This window comes from Mesocricetus auratus, unplaced genomic scaffold, assembly GCF_017639785.1.
Source record: "Mesocricetus auratus isolate SY011 unplaced genomic scaffold, BCM_Maur_2.0 Super-Scaffold_100006, whole genome shotgun sequence".
Classification (NCBI taxonomy): domain Eukaryota; kingdom Metazoa; phylum Chordata; class Mammalia; order Rodentia; family Cricetidae; genus Mesocricetus; species Mesocricetus auratus.
In genome coordinates, this window is record NW_024429190.1 from 32783003 (window position 1) to 32797450 (window position 14448).

Sequence of the window (14448 nt, forward strand, 5' to 3'; positions counted from 1 at the left end):
ACGTTGAGGTACAGAATCAGAGTGGTTTCTGGGAATCTATTCACATGCATATCTGTACACAGATGCATGTGGGAGTGTGTGAGGACTAGTGTGCATGCATTTGGACTAGAAGTATGCACATGTGTGTGTGTGCGTGTGTGTGCATGTGTACACCTGTGTGTATCTTCTTTCAAGTGCGGCTATGGCCTCCAGTCTATTGAGTTCTATTGAAACCAGCTGACTGAAGCTACTATTGAAACTATAAATAATGACAAAGGAAAAATAATTCATAGGGCTCTGACCTTGGTGATGATCTTTGTAAACAGCCCATTATCAAAGCGTAAGAAGCAAATGGGAATTGGTCAGAACAGAGTTAACTTTCCAGGAAATTAGGCTTTGGTCTTCCTAATTCAATGGCCTTTCTCCTCATTCAATTTCAAGGAGCCCCACTGCTTGTTATCAGGGCAGCTCGTGATTATAATTTTACCTTCAAACAAAATCAGCCCGGATTCTATTGGCGGTAAGGGGCATTCAGCCTTTGAATGGTACTGTCCTCATTGTGGCCAGATTATGTGTGTGTTATAGCTTAGAAATGACTAGTCGCTGCACAGGGGACCCCTCCCCACCTCACTCCCACCTCTCTTTGTGAAGGGAAGATGGCCATTTGCTTGTGCAGCCTTCTGAGAGCGTGGGCGTGTGAGGAGCTGTTTCCTCCCAACAATATGCATGGGTTACCTTGGAAGCCGCTTTCTTCATGAGCTCTAAGGCGAGCCTTCTGTTCTTTTTAACTCCTTGACCCTAAACATTGACAAACAGTAAAGATTATGAGGAAAATAAACCCCGAATCCCCACAAGCATCACACAGAGACACCAGTGTTCAATATAAAACGCTTGCAAATAAACCCTGAACCTTTAAAATTAAAAAAAAAAAACCCACAAGCTTAAACCTTTCTAGGCACAGCAGTATTGCAAGATATCACTGTTGCTGTCATCACCCATCATCACCCATATCATCATCATCATCATCATCTTGTTCATGTTTGTGGGAGTGAAACAAGCCCCACCCTCCCAGCTCACCAGCAATAGGAACCTACCCTCCCCCCACCAACCATGAACTGATCATGGTGTTGACTGTTCCCATCACTCCACAGGTGCTGGGGGAGAAGCTGTAAGACAGGGTGGATGGGTTTGCTCATCCAGGGTGCTTTCCTCTGGAATTACCTAGTTTGATGCCCAGATAAAAACATGTTATCTGTGTTGAACAACAGTCAAGAGTTACTGGCTTAGGTCCCCAGGGTATGACACTGTGGCTTCTGAATCAGCTTGAGAGTGTGCTGAAAAGGAGATAGGACCCTGAGAAATCAGTCACCTGCCTCCAAGGCAAGTGACAATGCTAATAAGTTTCTTTCTAGCAAATGGGAGAGCTCCAGAAAAAGCGGCTTGTCCTCTCTATGTAGAGATGGACTCTGGAGTTCTTGTTGCAAAAGGAACCTTTCTAAGGGGTCTAAAGGACTATGTGTGTGTGTGTGGGGGGGTCCAAGAGTGTGGAGAAAAGGGGTCCCTGGGGTCTTGACTCAAGTCTGATGATAGGAGCAGAGCCAGCTGAAAATCCCTGATGCTCCAAATTTATTCATAACCATGGGTCCCTTCTGCTCTCCCAGTGCCTCAAGGGATCCTTCGCAACTCAGACAAGACTCATTGGGTCACATGATATGACCACAGAAAGGGCTTTCTTTGCATGAATACGGCTATCTGCTGTGGTTGATTGGCTCTATAAGAACTGGAGGTGGTGATTAACATGCCATACTATCAACCCATCACCACATCTAACCATCACTGCAACCCCACGGGGGAGTCACTGGCAATGCCATCCACCTCAGCCTTCCCAGAGCTGCATGATATGTGAGAGCGGGAGGCAGAATTTGAACACAAGGTACCAGACTAAGCCTCTGACCACCACACCATACTGTCTACTGTGTATTTTGATTCTATTCCAAGAAAGTACTACCTTCCTTCATGGTATGGCAAAGACAAAGGGTATGCTTAGCTCTATAATTTTCAGGATATCCAGCAAAAATAAGAATAAAACTAAAGGTTAAATTCTACCCATGTTTCTACTGGACCTTAACTTACCTATTTAGTAAACCAAAGCAAAGGGTAGGATGAAAATATTTTTTCAGAAGTATGCCTGTGCTGGCTAGTTTTACGTCAATTTGACACAAGCTAAAGTTATCTGAGAGGAAGGAACCTCAATTAAGAAAATGCCTCTATAAGACTGGGCTGTAGGCAAGCTTGTAAGGCATTTTCTTAATTAGTGGCCAATGAGGGAGGGGCCCTGCCCATTGTGGGTGGTGTTGTCCCTAGGCTAGTTCTAGAACCTGGGTTCTAGAAGAAATCAGGCTGAGCATCACTCCATAGCTCCTACATCAGCTCTTGCCTCCAGCTTCCTGTCCTGTTTCAGTTCCGGTCCTGACTTCCTCCAATGATGAGCAACAATATGGAGGTGTAAGCCAAATAAACCCTTTCCTTCCAACTTGCTTTTGGTCATGGTGTTTCACCACAGCAACAGAAACTTTAACTAAGACTGTGCCATTACGTCATTTAATTAGGAAGAGGGTGAGAACACGGGAGGACACTTAGAATTAGATAGGGAACCAGATAACGTTTGGACTGCCTGGGGAACATCAGAAACTGTGGAATAACAGAACATCTAGACCTAGTACACTGCACGGTTCATCTTCCTCAGTTCGTTGTTTTGAAGGAATGAACCAGGACTGGGGAGATTCAGTTTTGCAAAGGTTCGCAGAATTCCTGAACCCAGATATTCCAGTTTCGTGGGTAGAAATGTTTCCAGTCCCCTAGCTATTTAATCTAGTATTCTTGTCTGCTTCATCACCTAACTTCTTGCACAAAGCCTGCCTCACATGCTAATCCGAGCAGTACCAGAAGCTCTTAAAAGACACCAATGCCAAACACCGGCAGAGTGTGTGCTTGGTGAACAGCCCGTGAATGCTGTGACAGAAGACAACACTGAGTAAGTCAAAGCTTCATGGTCAGGGGAATGCAAGATGTTATACACGTGACCTCCTTGGACAAGCCCCGGACTCTGGTGTCAACTTTGCACGTGATCTCTTGGGTGCCCTACACAGCCAATGCACGCCATCACCGTTACACACGGAATGTCCATTTCCGAGGGAGCCTGTCTATGTGGACTACACTTAAAAAGAGCTCCTGGCCAGAAGCAATGCCCTTCCCTGAGATGCTGATAAAGGCTTCCTGCATCATACCCAGAGATAACTTAGCCAGAATTCAATAGCACTGGCAATACAAAAACAGTTTTAAGATCTGGGAAACGAGACCCAAGGAAAGATGGCACCCACAGTCACGGACGCCTATAGGTGCATTCCATTCTACACCGTCAGGTCCTGGTGGGCGGAAACAGTGGCTGACTCATATCTCCGTCTTCTCTGGGCTTTGCATAGTGTCCAGCCCCAGCTCTGGTAGACACGTGTGTCACCGCTACATCATGTCTGTCCTCTGTCTTCCCCTCCACTGTATGAGCCCTCTGAGGCCAGGGATGTGGCTCATGCCTCCATATGTCCCTGCACTGACTGCAGAGGCTGGCATGAGGCCAGCACAGAATGGATGCATATTAGATAAACGCGCTGGCATATGGAGGAGATTCAAGTAATTTCTGTTGATTTGGTGCCTGGAAAGAGAAGGTCTAGGTCTCAATTTGGAAACCATAACAACCATTAGGTTTCCAGGCTTCGATAGGGTTTAGAGGATTGAGCTGTAGCGACATCATGGTTGTCAGTGAGTGAGTGGCCACAGCTGTGGATCTGGAGATGGGCCTGGCCAGGCACCCAGGTGACAGGTGGTTATTTGACAGAATTCATTTTGGGGCAAAGGCATAAGGTTCAAGGATTTCCTTACCAAAGCCAAAGTGTCTCCATGTCCAAGCTCAGGTCTGCAGCCATACCCCTCCACCCCTGAGTGCACCTGCTCTAGTCTGATTTCTGAAGCTAAGTGGGGTCAGGTCTGATTTGTACATGGATGGGAGACTTTTCTGACATTAGTGATTTCATACATCTGATGCATTTGGGCATGCAGACCACAGATCATAGAGCCAGCCTGCCTGGATTCTTGCCCCAGGTGCAAAATGCACCGGCTGGGTGACCATGGGTCAGTTATAAAACCTCCCTGTGTCTCTGTTGCTCTATATAAGACACCAAAATGACATATAACATTGTCAGCCGTGAGGATTCAATGTGCTGGTTTATGTGAAGCAGGGAGCAAGTGCTCCATTCATTGGTGGGAACAATGATTTTCCTGTGAAAGGCACATGTGTGACACAGTTTTCAAAACCTGCTGGTCCTATTGTTTCACTTAGTCCATGCTTGCGAGCATCATCCCAGGACATAAGCATCTTCAAGGTTATCCACAATGGATACAGAGGTGGGACTCTAATACCCGCCCCCTGTCTCCTGGACTCTTCCCTGCCCTTCCTCCTTAGACGGCAAGCAGGCTCATGTCCCCCACATCATTGGAACCATTGGGATGTTCCAAGCACGTGCTTTATTGAGCCAGAGATAAATGTGCAGCCCTGGTGGGGCTGGTGGCCATGCACCAAGCCACGAAATGTGGGTGTCTCCTTCAGAATGTCACAGAAGTACAGAGAAGCCAGGTGTCAAGCGTAAGATTGTCAATTAAAAATGCGCCCAGGGAAGTGCTTCTGTCTCTTCCTTTTCAACAGTGTCCCTCTCCATCACAGGTGACAGCAGCTTGTTCTAAGACTCCCTGTTTTCCTGCACGCCCACGGGAAATGTCTCAGGATGTCTATTATCGAATCGAACAATTTTAGCACAAATTAAGTGACTCTCACCTTGAATAACACGATGGCATAGTCATATATCAGCGCAGGATCCTCGGTCTCCAGGGCCCCCTTAGCATACCACTCGATGGCTGCCTCAGGGTTCTTGGCCACCCCTTGTTGTCCCCAGAACAGCATCTGGGCCAATCGTTGCTTAAAGACAATAGCGATTTGGAACAGTGAGTTTCCTGGGTAATGTTTCACACGACACTCGAGGCAGTGGGTGGACAAACCTAATGTAAAATGTTCTAGGTTGAATGGCCAGCCACAAAAGGGACATCTCTATCACCCCTCGAAGGCTCAGGGAGTGTCTTAGAAGAAGGGGCAGAAAAAAATGCAAGAGCCAGAGGAAGCAGTGGGGGGAGGTGTAGAACACTGACATCCAGGCATGGCATAGTTGTGTGTGTGTGTGTGTGTGTGTGTGTGTGTGTGTGAGTGTGTGCGTGAGTGTGTGCTCTCATAGGTCTGAGGACAACTTGTGGGAGTTGGCTCTTTCTTTCCACCATGCAGTTCCCAGAGATTAAATTCAGATAAGCTAGGTATCAAGTGAGTCATCTCACCAGGCCGCTTCATTTTTTTTAAAGGTTTATTTATTGTTTTTGTTTGTTTGATTTGGTTTTTTGAGACAGGGTCTCCTTGTGTAGCTTTGGAGCCTGTCCTGGAACTAGCCCTTGTAGACCAGGTTGGTCCGCCTGCCTCTGCCTCCCAAGTGCTGGGATTAAAGGCGTGTGCCACCCCCCACTGTCCTCCTCCCCCGGCTTATTTATTGTTTTTATGGGTATGTGTGTGTACTCAGTGAAGCCTGGGTGCACCACATGCATGCAGGAGCCCTTGGTGACCAGAAGAGGGCATCAGATCCTCTGGACCTGGAATTACAGGCAGGTTCAAGCTTCCCACTACCATGAGTAGTGGGAACTGAACCTGTGCCCTCTGCAAGAGCAGTGAGTGCCCTTAAACGCAGAGCTGTGCTCCAGCCCTCCCCCTACACCTGTCACTCCTGAATTCACAGCAGTTGTTATTACCTGCACAGGATCTCTGAAAGAATGGACCTCTAAACACCCCATCATGGAAGCAGGAGGGTCGGTGGGTCCCCACCCTTCCCTACGTTAACTACACATGCTCCTGAAAACAACCCTCGTGAGACTCAAAGAGTGTTCCCTCCCCAACCCTCCTTCCCTCTCTTTCTTTCTCTCAGGCTCATAAAAGTAGAAGGGGACTAGTTAGGAAGAGGGAAGGCATTAAAGGGAGGATGGAAGAGTGAATAAAGTTGAAATAATTATGTACATGTATGAAAATGTAATGAAACCCATATCATGTAATAATACATGCTAATAATAACATATAACAAGTTTTAGGTGACGAATTTTCAAACAGGGGCGGGGGAGGAGCCCGAAGGTGCATTTGCATAAATACAAGCTACAGCACATTTGTCTGTTCTTGCCTCCTGACAGCTCCTAGCCCTAGTCTCAAAATGGATCCAATCACGGAGACAGCAGTGTGGGTAGGAGATCCGAGCCACTGAGAAAGGTCCCTTGCTGACAGACCTCCTTGCTGACCTCTGATCAAACAGACAGGCAGTACCTCCTACAGGAGGGAGCGTTTGAAGAGCAAGGAGAAATTCTGCTGACCAGGTTCTGTGATTACTAGGCAAGTTTAATCATGTTCCAGTCAGTTCTGGTTCTGGTGCAACACACACACACACACACACACACACACACACACACACACACACACACACACACACATGCATGGTTTACCTAGCCCTCTCGGAAGTTCCCAGAACCTTGTGCATATAGATTTGCTTCAGGGAGAAGTAAGTGTCCACTGTTAGAAGATTAATGTGAGCTCTGGGGCCCCTGAGAGAAGGCATTTCTAGAACTACACTACTCCTGACTGGAAGGACAACAGGCCAGGGTTACAAACCCAAGAATGAGGACAGGGGCCCCCTTTGTTAACAATTTGGTCCTGTGGGTCCATTATTGTCTTCTTTCTGCCCCCCCCCACTCATACCTTCAATGGCCACAAAGAAAGCACCAAAGAAAGTGCCAGGAAGTTCTCTAGGGGGCACTAGGAGACTTGTGCCCTGCAAGTGTCTCTGACTCTTGTCCCTTTCCTATCTCTGATCTCCTGCCACTCAGCAGTGCTGGAGCCTCCTCCCCAGACTGCTGTGCTCCCTAGGAGCACTCATCAAATGGGAAAAAAAGGCTTCTGGTGAAGTTAGCCTCAGCAAGCTATAACCGAGAGCTTTTCATCAGCTGCAAATCAGACTCTGAAAACTCAAAGATGTAAGATGTTCAAGAGACAAGGTCAAGCCTTCTGGCTTAACACTCTATAAATAGTTATTGTTCTCCTGGCTGAACACACGGACACACAGCTAATTTTTCCCACGCCCAAGGAGCTCCTTGCTTGCTATTGGAGGCACGCACTGACAGGAGTCTTTAAGGGGATATATTGAACTATATTCTCTTCCCAGCCTCTTGAACTTGAGAATGGCATGTGACATGCTCTGGGACTTGGGCCCCAGATATGCTGGAAGTATGTGGAGAAGCCTCATCGATGCATCTGGGCTTCTAGGCTGCAAGAAAGAGCTCCACCTGCCGTGGCTGCAAGCAGAGGATACGGCAGCATCGCTTTCAGCCACTGGGGACGGGGAAGCTTCGTGACGGAGGCAAACCCTCCTCTGACATGACTGACGGACTGTAAGACGGGCCTCTGCGTACCTGTGCGGCCGCGTTGCCGCGGGTGGCTTCGTGCTTCAGCCACATAAAGACATCTCCATCTTCTTTGGTTTGGACTTTGAGTGTTTCGTCATCTTTGAGTCTAATGGTTTCAACATAGGCCTGGAAAGAAAGGAAGCGAAGAGAAAGGGGAGGAGGGGACGAGAGGAGGTAAACACCCAAACGCCATGAGCACGCACAGACATAATATTTTCAAACCAGCAGTTGTTCAAGCAAAACCCGTATGAATAATTTAAACCTTAGGCGTGACTACACGGTCACAGGAGCGAATTATTTTTAAATGGATGTACCACGTCCTGCATGTCTGCATTGCTATTTGTTCCTATCAAAGTATTTGGGGAAGCCAGGTCTCTTTTCTCCACCCCCACTTCATTATTCAAGCTTGTTTGAAGAAAGTCTCGCTGATGTCATGGCTCTCAGAATCACCTCCCATTCCACAGTGCGTGTGTGTGCGCGCGCGCGCGCGAGCACACACACACACACACACACACACACACAAATCTTTTCTAAGTATGACTTTAATTTTAATTTTTACAGAAGCATCATTATCTAACATAACTAGACATGTTTATTTCACAGCTTCGATTATCTCCCGCTATGCCCTCTACCTTGAAAAGAAGTAAGCATACAAAACTAAGAATCTGAGGTGGGACGTTCCATATGCTCTAAAGATGAACCCAGAGGGAAAGTTCACAGGGTAGTTTGAATTTGAATTTGCACACAGCCCGTTAGCTGTTTGACTTCTTTGAGAAAGATAAGATCCATCGCAGTGTCTGTCTACATTTTGGCCATGTATTAGAAACCCATTCTCTTTGTTTTGCCGACAGCTCTCATCATGATGGAGTCTGCGGAGCATGCCACGAGGGGGCCCTAGAGCAAGCCACCCATGATCCACCAAGCCACAGGCAGGTGTGAGAAACTAGGAGAGAAGCCTCTGAGAATGAGGAGCCAGGCCTGATTTCCCTTCGGCCTGCCTTCGTTTGTTAAGAAAATTATTCAGTCATAGTTTTTGGTCTGTAGCTTCAATGCTTAGAATGTCGCTCAGCTGCCTCCTCTGCTGGGTCTGTGTGGGGCCCGGGGTCCCTTTCAGGAGCATTAGGTGACAGAGGAGTCCTGCAAGGTTCAGGACCCAGCTCAACCGGTCCCTGCCAAGTTCAACAATAATGATGGCCTCTTCCTTTTACTGAAATCAGCTATGGGGGCAGGGTGTCTACCATGTCTTCACTGGTTCCTCACAACAAAGCAGTGACTCAAACCCCCAGCCTACCTCCCCGCCCCCCCCCCCGCCCTAATTTACAAAGTAACAACTGGAGGCTCCTGAAATGAATACATGAACTCCAGCTCGCATGGCTCTTCCCTGAAAGCCGAGCTAGAACAGAGATCCTCCACCCTTGCGATGTCGCCCTCTAGTGGGAAGACCCTGCAGTCTCCGCTGGGAGAGAGTCAGTCTGGTCAAGCGATGGACTCCACATGTCCACAGCAGGGTTAGTGAGGCCTCAGCCGGCACTGCATGGACACTTGTTTTCAATGAGGAGCCTGGGGTGGGCAGATGAGGAATTCGCAGTTTTATGTACATCTGTGGAGTTCTAGTGTTTTGATTTGTGGGTTCCCTTTTCTCCTTGTCATGAGACTTGAAAGAGAAGGACATGAGACCGTTCTGCCTGAGAGCTTCATGCTCTTGGTGGGGTGAGGCAGGTATTTGGAGCCAGGGATGCCATGCTAGACATTCTGAGAAATCCCAAGGTTTCCAGAAGGTCCTTTAGCTGCTTTTTTTTTCTTTCATAAATCAGTGTCATCAGAATGAGTAGCCCAAACGTTCATATCTTATATCACAGGGTTAGAGCTTGCTGCCAAATTCCAGGAGGACCAGTGTCTGGAAACTGCCACCCTCAGACCTCTGGACCAAGTGCCAGAGCAAGGCGCCACATTGTCCGGGAGAAACTTCACCTTCTTTCCCTTTGTCAAGGGGACTGGTCACTGGTTTCAGGAAAAGCCAGAGCGGGCAGAGCTGGAGCCGGGGTGGGGGTGGGGACACACAGAGGCGGATTCAGAGAGACAGGTGGAAAGAAAGAAGGGGAGGGAGAAAGGAAAGTGAGCAAGGGTGGAGAAGGGAAGAGATGGTAAGAAAAAGGGAAGAAAGGAAGGCAGTGCGGAGTGGATGAGAGGGAGACCAGGAGCGGAAACAAGGGGAAGGAGAGGAGGAAGGCAGGGAGACAGGAGACGGGATCGCACAGGTGGCTGGGCTGCAGCCAGACATTTTCCAGAAATGCAGCCTCTCTCAGGACTCGTGGGCAGCCCCAGAGGGCCAAGGAGGAGCTGGTGAGAGGCTGGTCCAGCCTCCTAGTCAATGCTCACACCTACTACCATCGCCTAGTTCTAGCCAGTCCTGCAGCTCCCGGTTTGAAAGGGATGACTCTTAGTGGAAAGGTAATGTGTTTTAAAGCGACAGGGGGAAAGTATTGACGACTGGAGAAGAGAGAAAGGAAAGCAAAATTCCACAGATGCTCGCTACTGGATGCTGCCAGGGTCCTTGTCCTGGAAGCTCAGTCTGTCAAAGGAGCCAGTTGGGTGGGCAATGACAGAGATGTGCCTGGCTGCTATGTGGAGCTCCAGCAAGGCTCCAGAGCAGGTTGCCGCTGAGCACGTGGTACAGCAGGAAGGATCCTAAGGAAATTGTGTGGGAGGAGAGAGCAAAGAGACAAGAGACCAAGAGACGGGACAGGGCCAGGAGTGGGAACAGTGTGCTGTAACCAAGAGTGCCTAAGTCAGCAGGCCAAGGCAGGGCTGCCAAGGGTCAGGATGGGCAGAGGGAGGGAACACAGACAAGAAATGCCCTTGTATGCCTTGGTATGACCTGTTCTTAACCCTGACTACACATTATAAGGATGAGAGGGGCTTCTAATATACACAGGCACACACACACACACTACACACATGTGTATACATGCACACTCATACACATTCATGTACACATAACTGCATACATGCCACATCTCACACACATGTGCATTGTGCATGAATGAACACACATACCTCAGTATCCCAGAAGGATTGGTTCCAGGACTCCTACACACAATGCAGCCCCCGATTCTTTTCTCTTATCTAGTGTGGTGTGGTAACTGGGAACCCAGAACCTTAACATGCTTCAAATGCACTCAACTGCTGTCCCATAGCCCCAGCCCTGTGCTCTAAACCATCGCTAGATTACTGATAACAGTTAACATAATGTAAATAGCACGCAGATGGCTGTTATGCTGTGTTTCTTAGAAATTCTGAAAAGAGAAGAAGTCAATACACTCTGGGACAGACACCTTGTTCTTTTGGAATATTTTCAATCTCTGCTTGGTTGCATCTGAGAGGGTGGCCTCTCAGGCAGAGAGTAAAAGGCAACACACACACACACACACATTACCTTCTGTCTATATGCCACCTCATTCAGGGGGACAGGGGATGGGACATCAACAAATGAACTGGGGAGGGGACACAATTTTGTCCCTAAGAGAAGTTGTGCAGCAGCTCAAGGGATAGATAATCAAGGGCCACATTAGGCAGTGATGGCAGCGATGGAGAGAAACGCCATGGTTACTAAACGGGACGAGGGGGCAAAGGCCAGCCCCATGTCTCAGCATAGCCACTGGTGTCATCTGGTGAGGAAGGGAGATGTGGATGGCCAGTTTCTTTTGTGACATAAATGAAAAGAAAGATGTTAGGTGGAGATAAAGATTCAGTAGTCAATGTGCAGAGGTGCCTGTGGCCAGGGATGTGAATGAAGCCCTCCATGCTACCAGAAGCCCTCCCCCGGGGTGGAGGGAGGGAAGGACAGAGGGAGGGAGGGAGAGAGAGAGGGAGGGAGGGATCAAGCGAGCGAGCGGGACTTCTAAGGACTGGGCTGAAGGAACGGAACTCATCTGCAATTTAAGCCACAGAACAGAGGGAAAGCTAGCTGTGGCTTCCTGTTTCACCTGCAGCAAAGTCCCACTTAGTCACAAGTGGGGAGCAGTGTGAGAATCCCAACAAAGAAGATATGACGGGAATCACAGAAGCAAAGATGCAAAGACAATGAAGAAAGACGCTATTGGCAGATCCTCTGTTTGTTAATTAGAGGTCTGGCTTTCAAGAGCTCTTCGTTTGCTACATTTTGCTGGTGAATTAATAGATACGTCAACAAAAGGACATTTAAATGAATGCATGACACCTGCTTCAATCCTCAAGAAGCCATTAATTATGAGTTCTTAAGAAAATGAGTGATGACACAACTCCTCTAAGTGTATAATTCCTATCCACGACGCCTAATCATACGGCCTTTCAGCTGAGAGACACGTCTCTTCTGTTCATCTCCTCCGGTTCTGACCAATTAAACATTTTCATTCCTAATCACAACATTTCACATGCCAAATCTTCAAAAGAAAAGGAGATTGTCAGCAATGTGCCGCTTCCCACTGCTAATTGATGCTGAATTCGAATTCTTAAGTGTGTGATCTATACATGCAGGATGTTATGAACATGTTTGGGCTTGTTGGAAAAGTAAAGGCAGCCTTATTTTGCAATTTGATTTTGTAAAAGTGCTTTTTTTCAGGACAATTATTTTTTTAACAAAAACATGAATTAATTGCTGTCAAGCTGAGGTCAAATTTTGCAAAACACATATACAGAGAGAGTAGTCAGCTATAAGTGACAAGTGTTGTGTGGGTTTATTTGAAGAGAACTAATATTGTCTAAAGGAATTAGAATGTCTCTATAGAGACAGACTTTTGGTTTTTATGACTCTGGCCTTTTCTTCCTCCTCCTCCTCCCCCTCTCCCCTCTCTTCCTCCTATATCCCTTTCCTCCTCTCATCCTCCCCTCCTTTCTCTTCCTCCTTTTCTTCTTCCCTCCATTCTCCCCCTCCTCTTCCCCTCCCCTTTCTTCTTCCCCTCTTCCTCTTCTCCTCCCCCTCCCTTCTTGGGACCAGGCCTCACAAATCCCAGCCTGGGCTTGAACTTGCTGTATAGCCAAGGATGATCTTGAATTCCTGCTCCTCCTGCCTCCTCTTCTTTGGTACTGAGATTGCTGGCACACCTGGTTTCATGTGGGGCTGGGGATCGAACGGTGGGCATGCCAGCCAAGTGGCCTACCAACTGAGCCACACATTAGCCTACTGCGTCCTGTTTAACATTCTCTGAAGGCTTAACTCTCTGAGCTGTTGATTTCACAGCAGTGAAGTGGCCACTGTAGTTGTCTTTTTTTTCCAGAAACCATCTATTTCCAAGTATCAAACACTACTTTTCTGCTCTGTGGGCTTCTGACTCAATCCAAGGGCATTCTGGTTCCCAGTTAGTCACTAAGCTTGAGATTCAACAATGGTGACCTAGTCAGGCTTGCCCCTCAGGCAGGCCTGCCCAGCAGGCAGGAAAAGCGGAGTTCATGGCATAGATCCTGCCATGGAGCTGCATACTGTCTGTGGCTACACAGACCCAGACCTCCCCATTTGTTTCCATGTCTTCACATTTCCCTGGAGGAGATCAGCAGGCGCAAAAAAAAAAAACAAAAAACAAAAAAAAAAAACAAAAAAAAACCCAAAACAAACAAACAAACAAACAAAAAACCATAAAGCCAAAGCTTGAAATACTCACCAGCTGGCCCTTTATAGAAAGCAAAACAACAACAACAAAACCTTCAACCCCCCCCCCCAGCAAACTAGTTGCATTTGCCAGTGTGAACCATCTCATGTACCCCGTGACCCAGAAACCGAGCAGCCTGCTGTCTCCTCTCACATCCGTGGGTCTGTGCCATCAAGGAAGCTTTCCTGCTGTCCTACGCAGACACCTTCACTGGCAGTCTTTTATCCCCACTCTCAAAAGAAGCCCGGAAGTGAGCCATCAGTGAGTCTAATCTAACGCATTATGCTTTTTTGGCAGATGTGAGCCACTGATTTCTTTGTCCAGTGAGTCAGCAAGATCGAGAAGCCTGCAAGAAGCAGGGACAGGTGCTGAGTCCCTCTTGTCTTTAAGCACCAGCCACCTGGGAGAATGAGTAGGCAGGTCCATGTGCGGAGGACCTTTCTCAAGCATCCAGCACTGGGACCCGGCGGGAGATGGTGCTGCCTTCTGTGCATGGTAGACCCTGTTAGCTCTTCACGTATAGAGAGGGGATACTGGGAAATTAAAGCCTCCTCTCAGTTTGATTCCTTCCCTCCTAACATCCGGACCTCACCATCTCACATGGACAAAACCCTTATGTTTCAAGACCAAAGTCTGCCTCGGGAGCCAATCTCCCCTTCACACACCAGTTTGCCCACTCACGGACAGCTCGCAGATGTGAGCTCGTGCCTGCAGTCAGCCTGGGAAGCTGCACAGGGGCAGGAAATGGGAACCGAAGATAGGGCAATAAAGCTTTGCTCTCCATCAGACGGTTCACGTTCTCGGAGCGCCAACACATAAAACAGATGCAGGTGCAGCCACTAGCACGCTGCTCAGGACTGCAGTAAGCAGGCTGTAAGCATCCCCAAGCATCTGTGTCCTACCTGGTCTCCCTGCAGAGTGTGCTGGTCAAGGGGTGTCTTCGTAGCAATGTTGCTGTAGTAGGCATATGACAGTTCCCAGTCCAGTGGATAGTTGTCAATGCCCTGGTAGTGTTTGTACCCAAGATTCATTGACGACAACCTCTCACCGCCCTGGCCTCCAACCAGACTATATAGCATGCCCTGTTAGGAAGAAATTGATAAAGTGTTCACAAGACTGTAGATAAGGTAGCAAAATTCCCTAAAGCTGAAAGGTCATTTGCCCTGCTCTCTATAATCTCAGCCATCCTAGAAGGTTAATGTGCCTTAAAAAAAAACACCAAAAAATGAAAACAACCCCCCCCCACACACACAAAGAC

The 14448-nt window shown here is 48.0% G+C and overlaps 1 protein-coding gene across 1 annotated transcript in view; it reads right to left on the reverse strand.

Moving 5' to 3' along the window:
• The window catches only part of Sel1l3 (SEL1L family member 3), a 108166-nt gene that overhangs the window by 35181 nt on the left and 58537 nt on the right, over positions 1 to 14448 (reverse strand). Inside the window, exons 11-14 of the mRNA XM_013112524.3 lie at positions 14093 to 14272; positions 7573 to 7692; positions 4865 to 5005; positions 715 to 777 (exon numbers count right to left, since the gene is read on the reverse strand). Of these exons, the coding sequence (XP_012967978.2) occupies positions 715 to 777; positions 4865 to 5005; positions 7573 to 7692; positions 14093 to 14272 (504 nt within the window). The remainder of the gene's footprint in view (positions 1 to 714; positions 778 to 4864; positions 5006 to 7572; positions 7693 to 14092; positions 14273 to 14448) is intronic.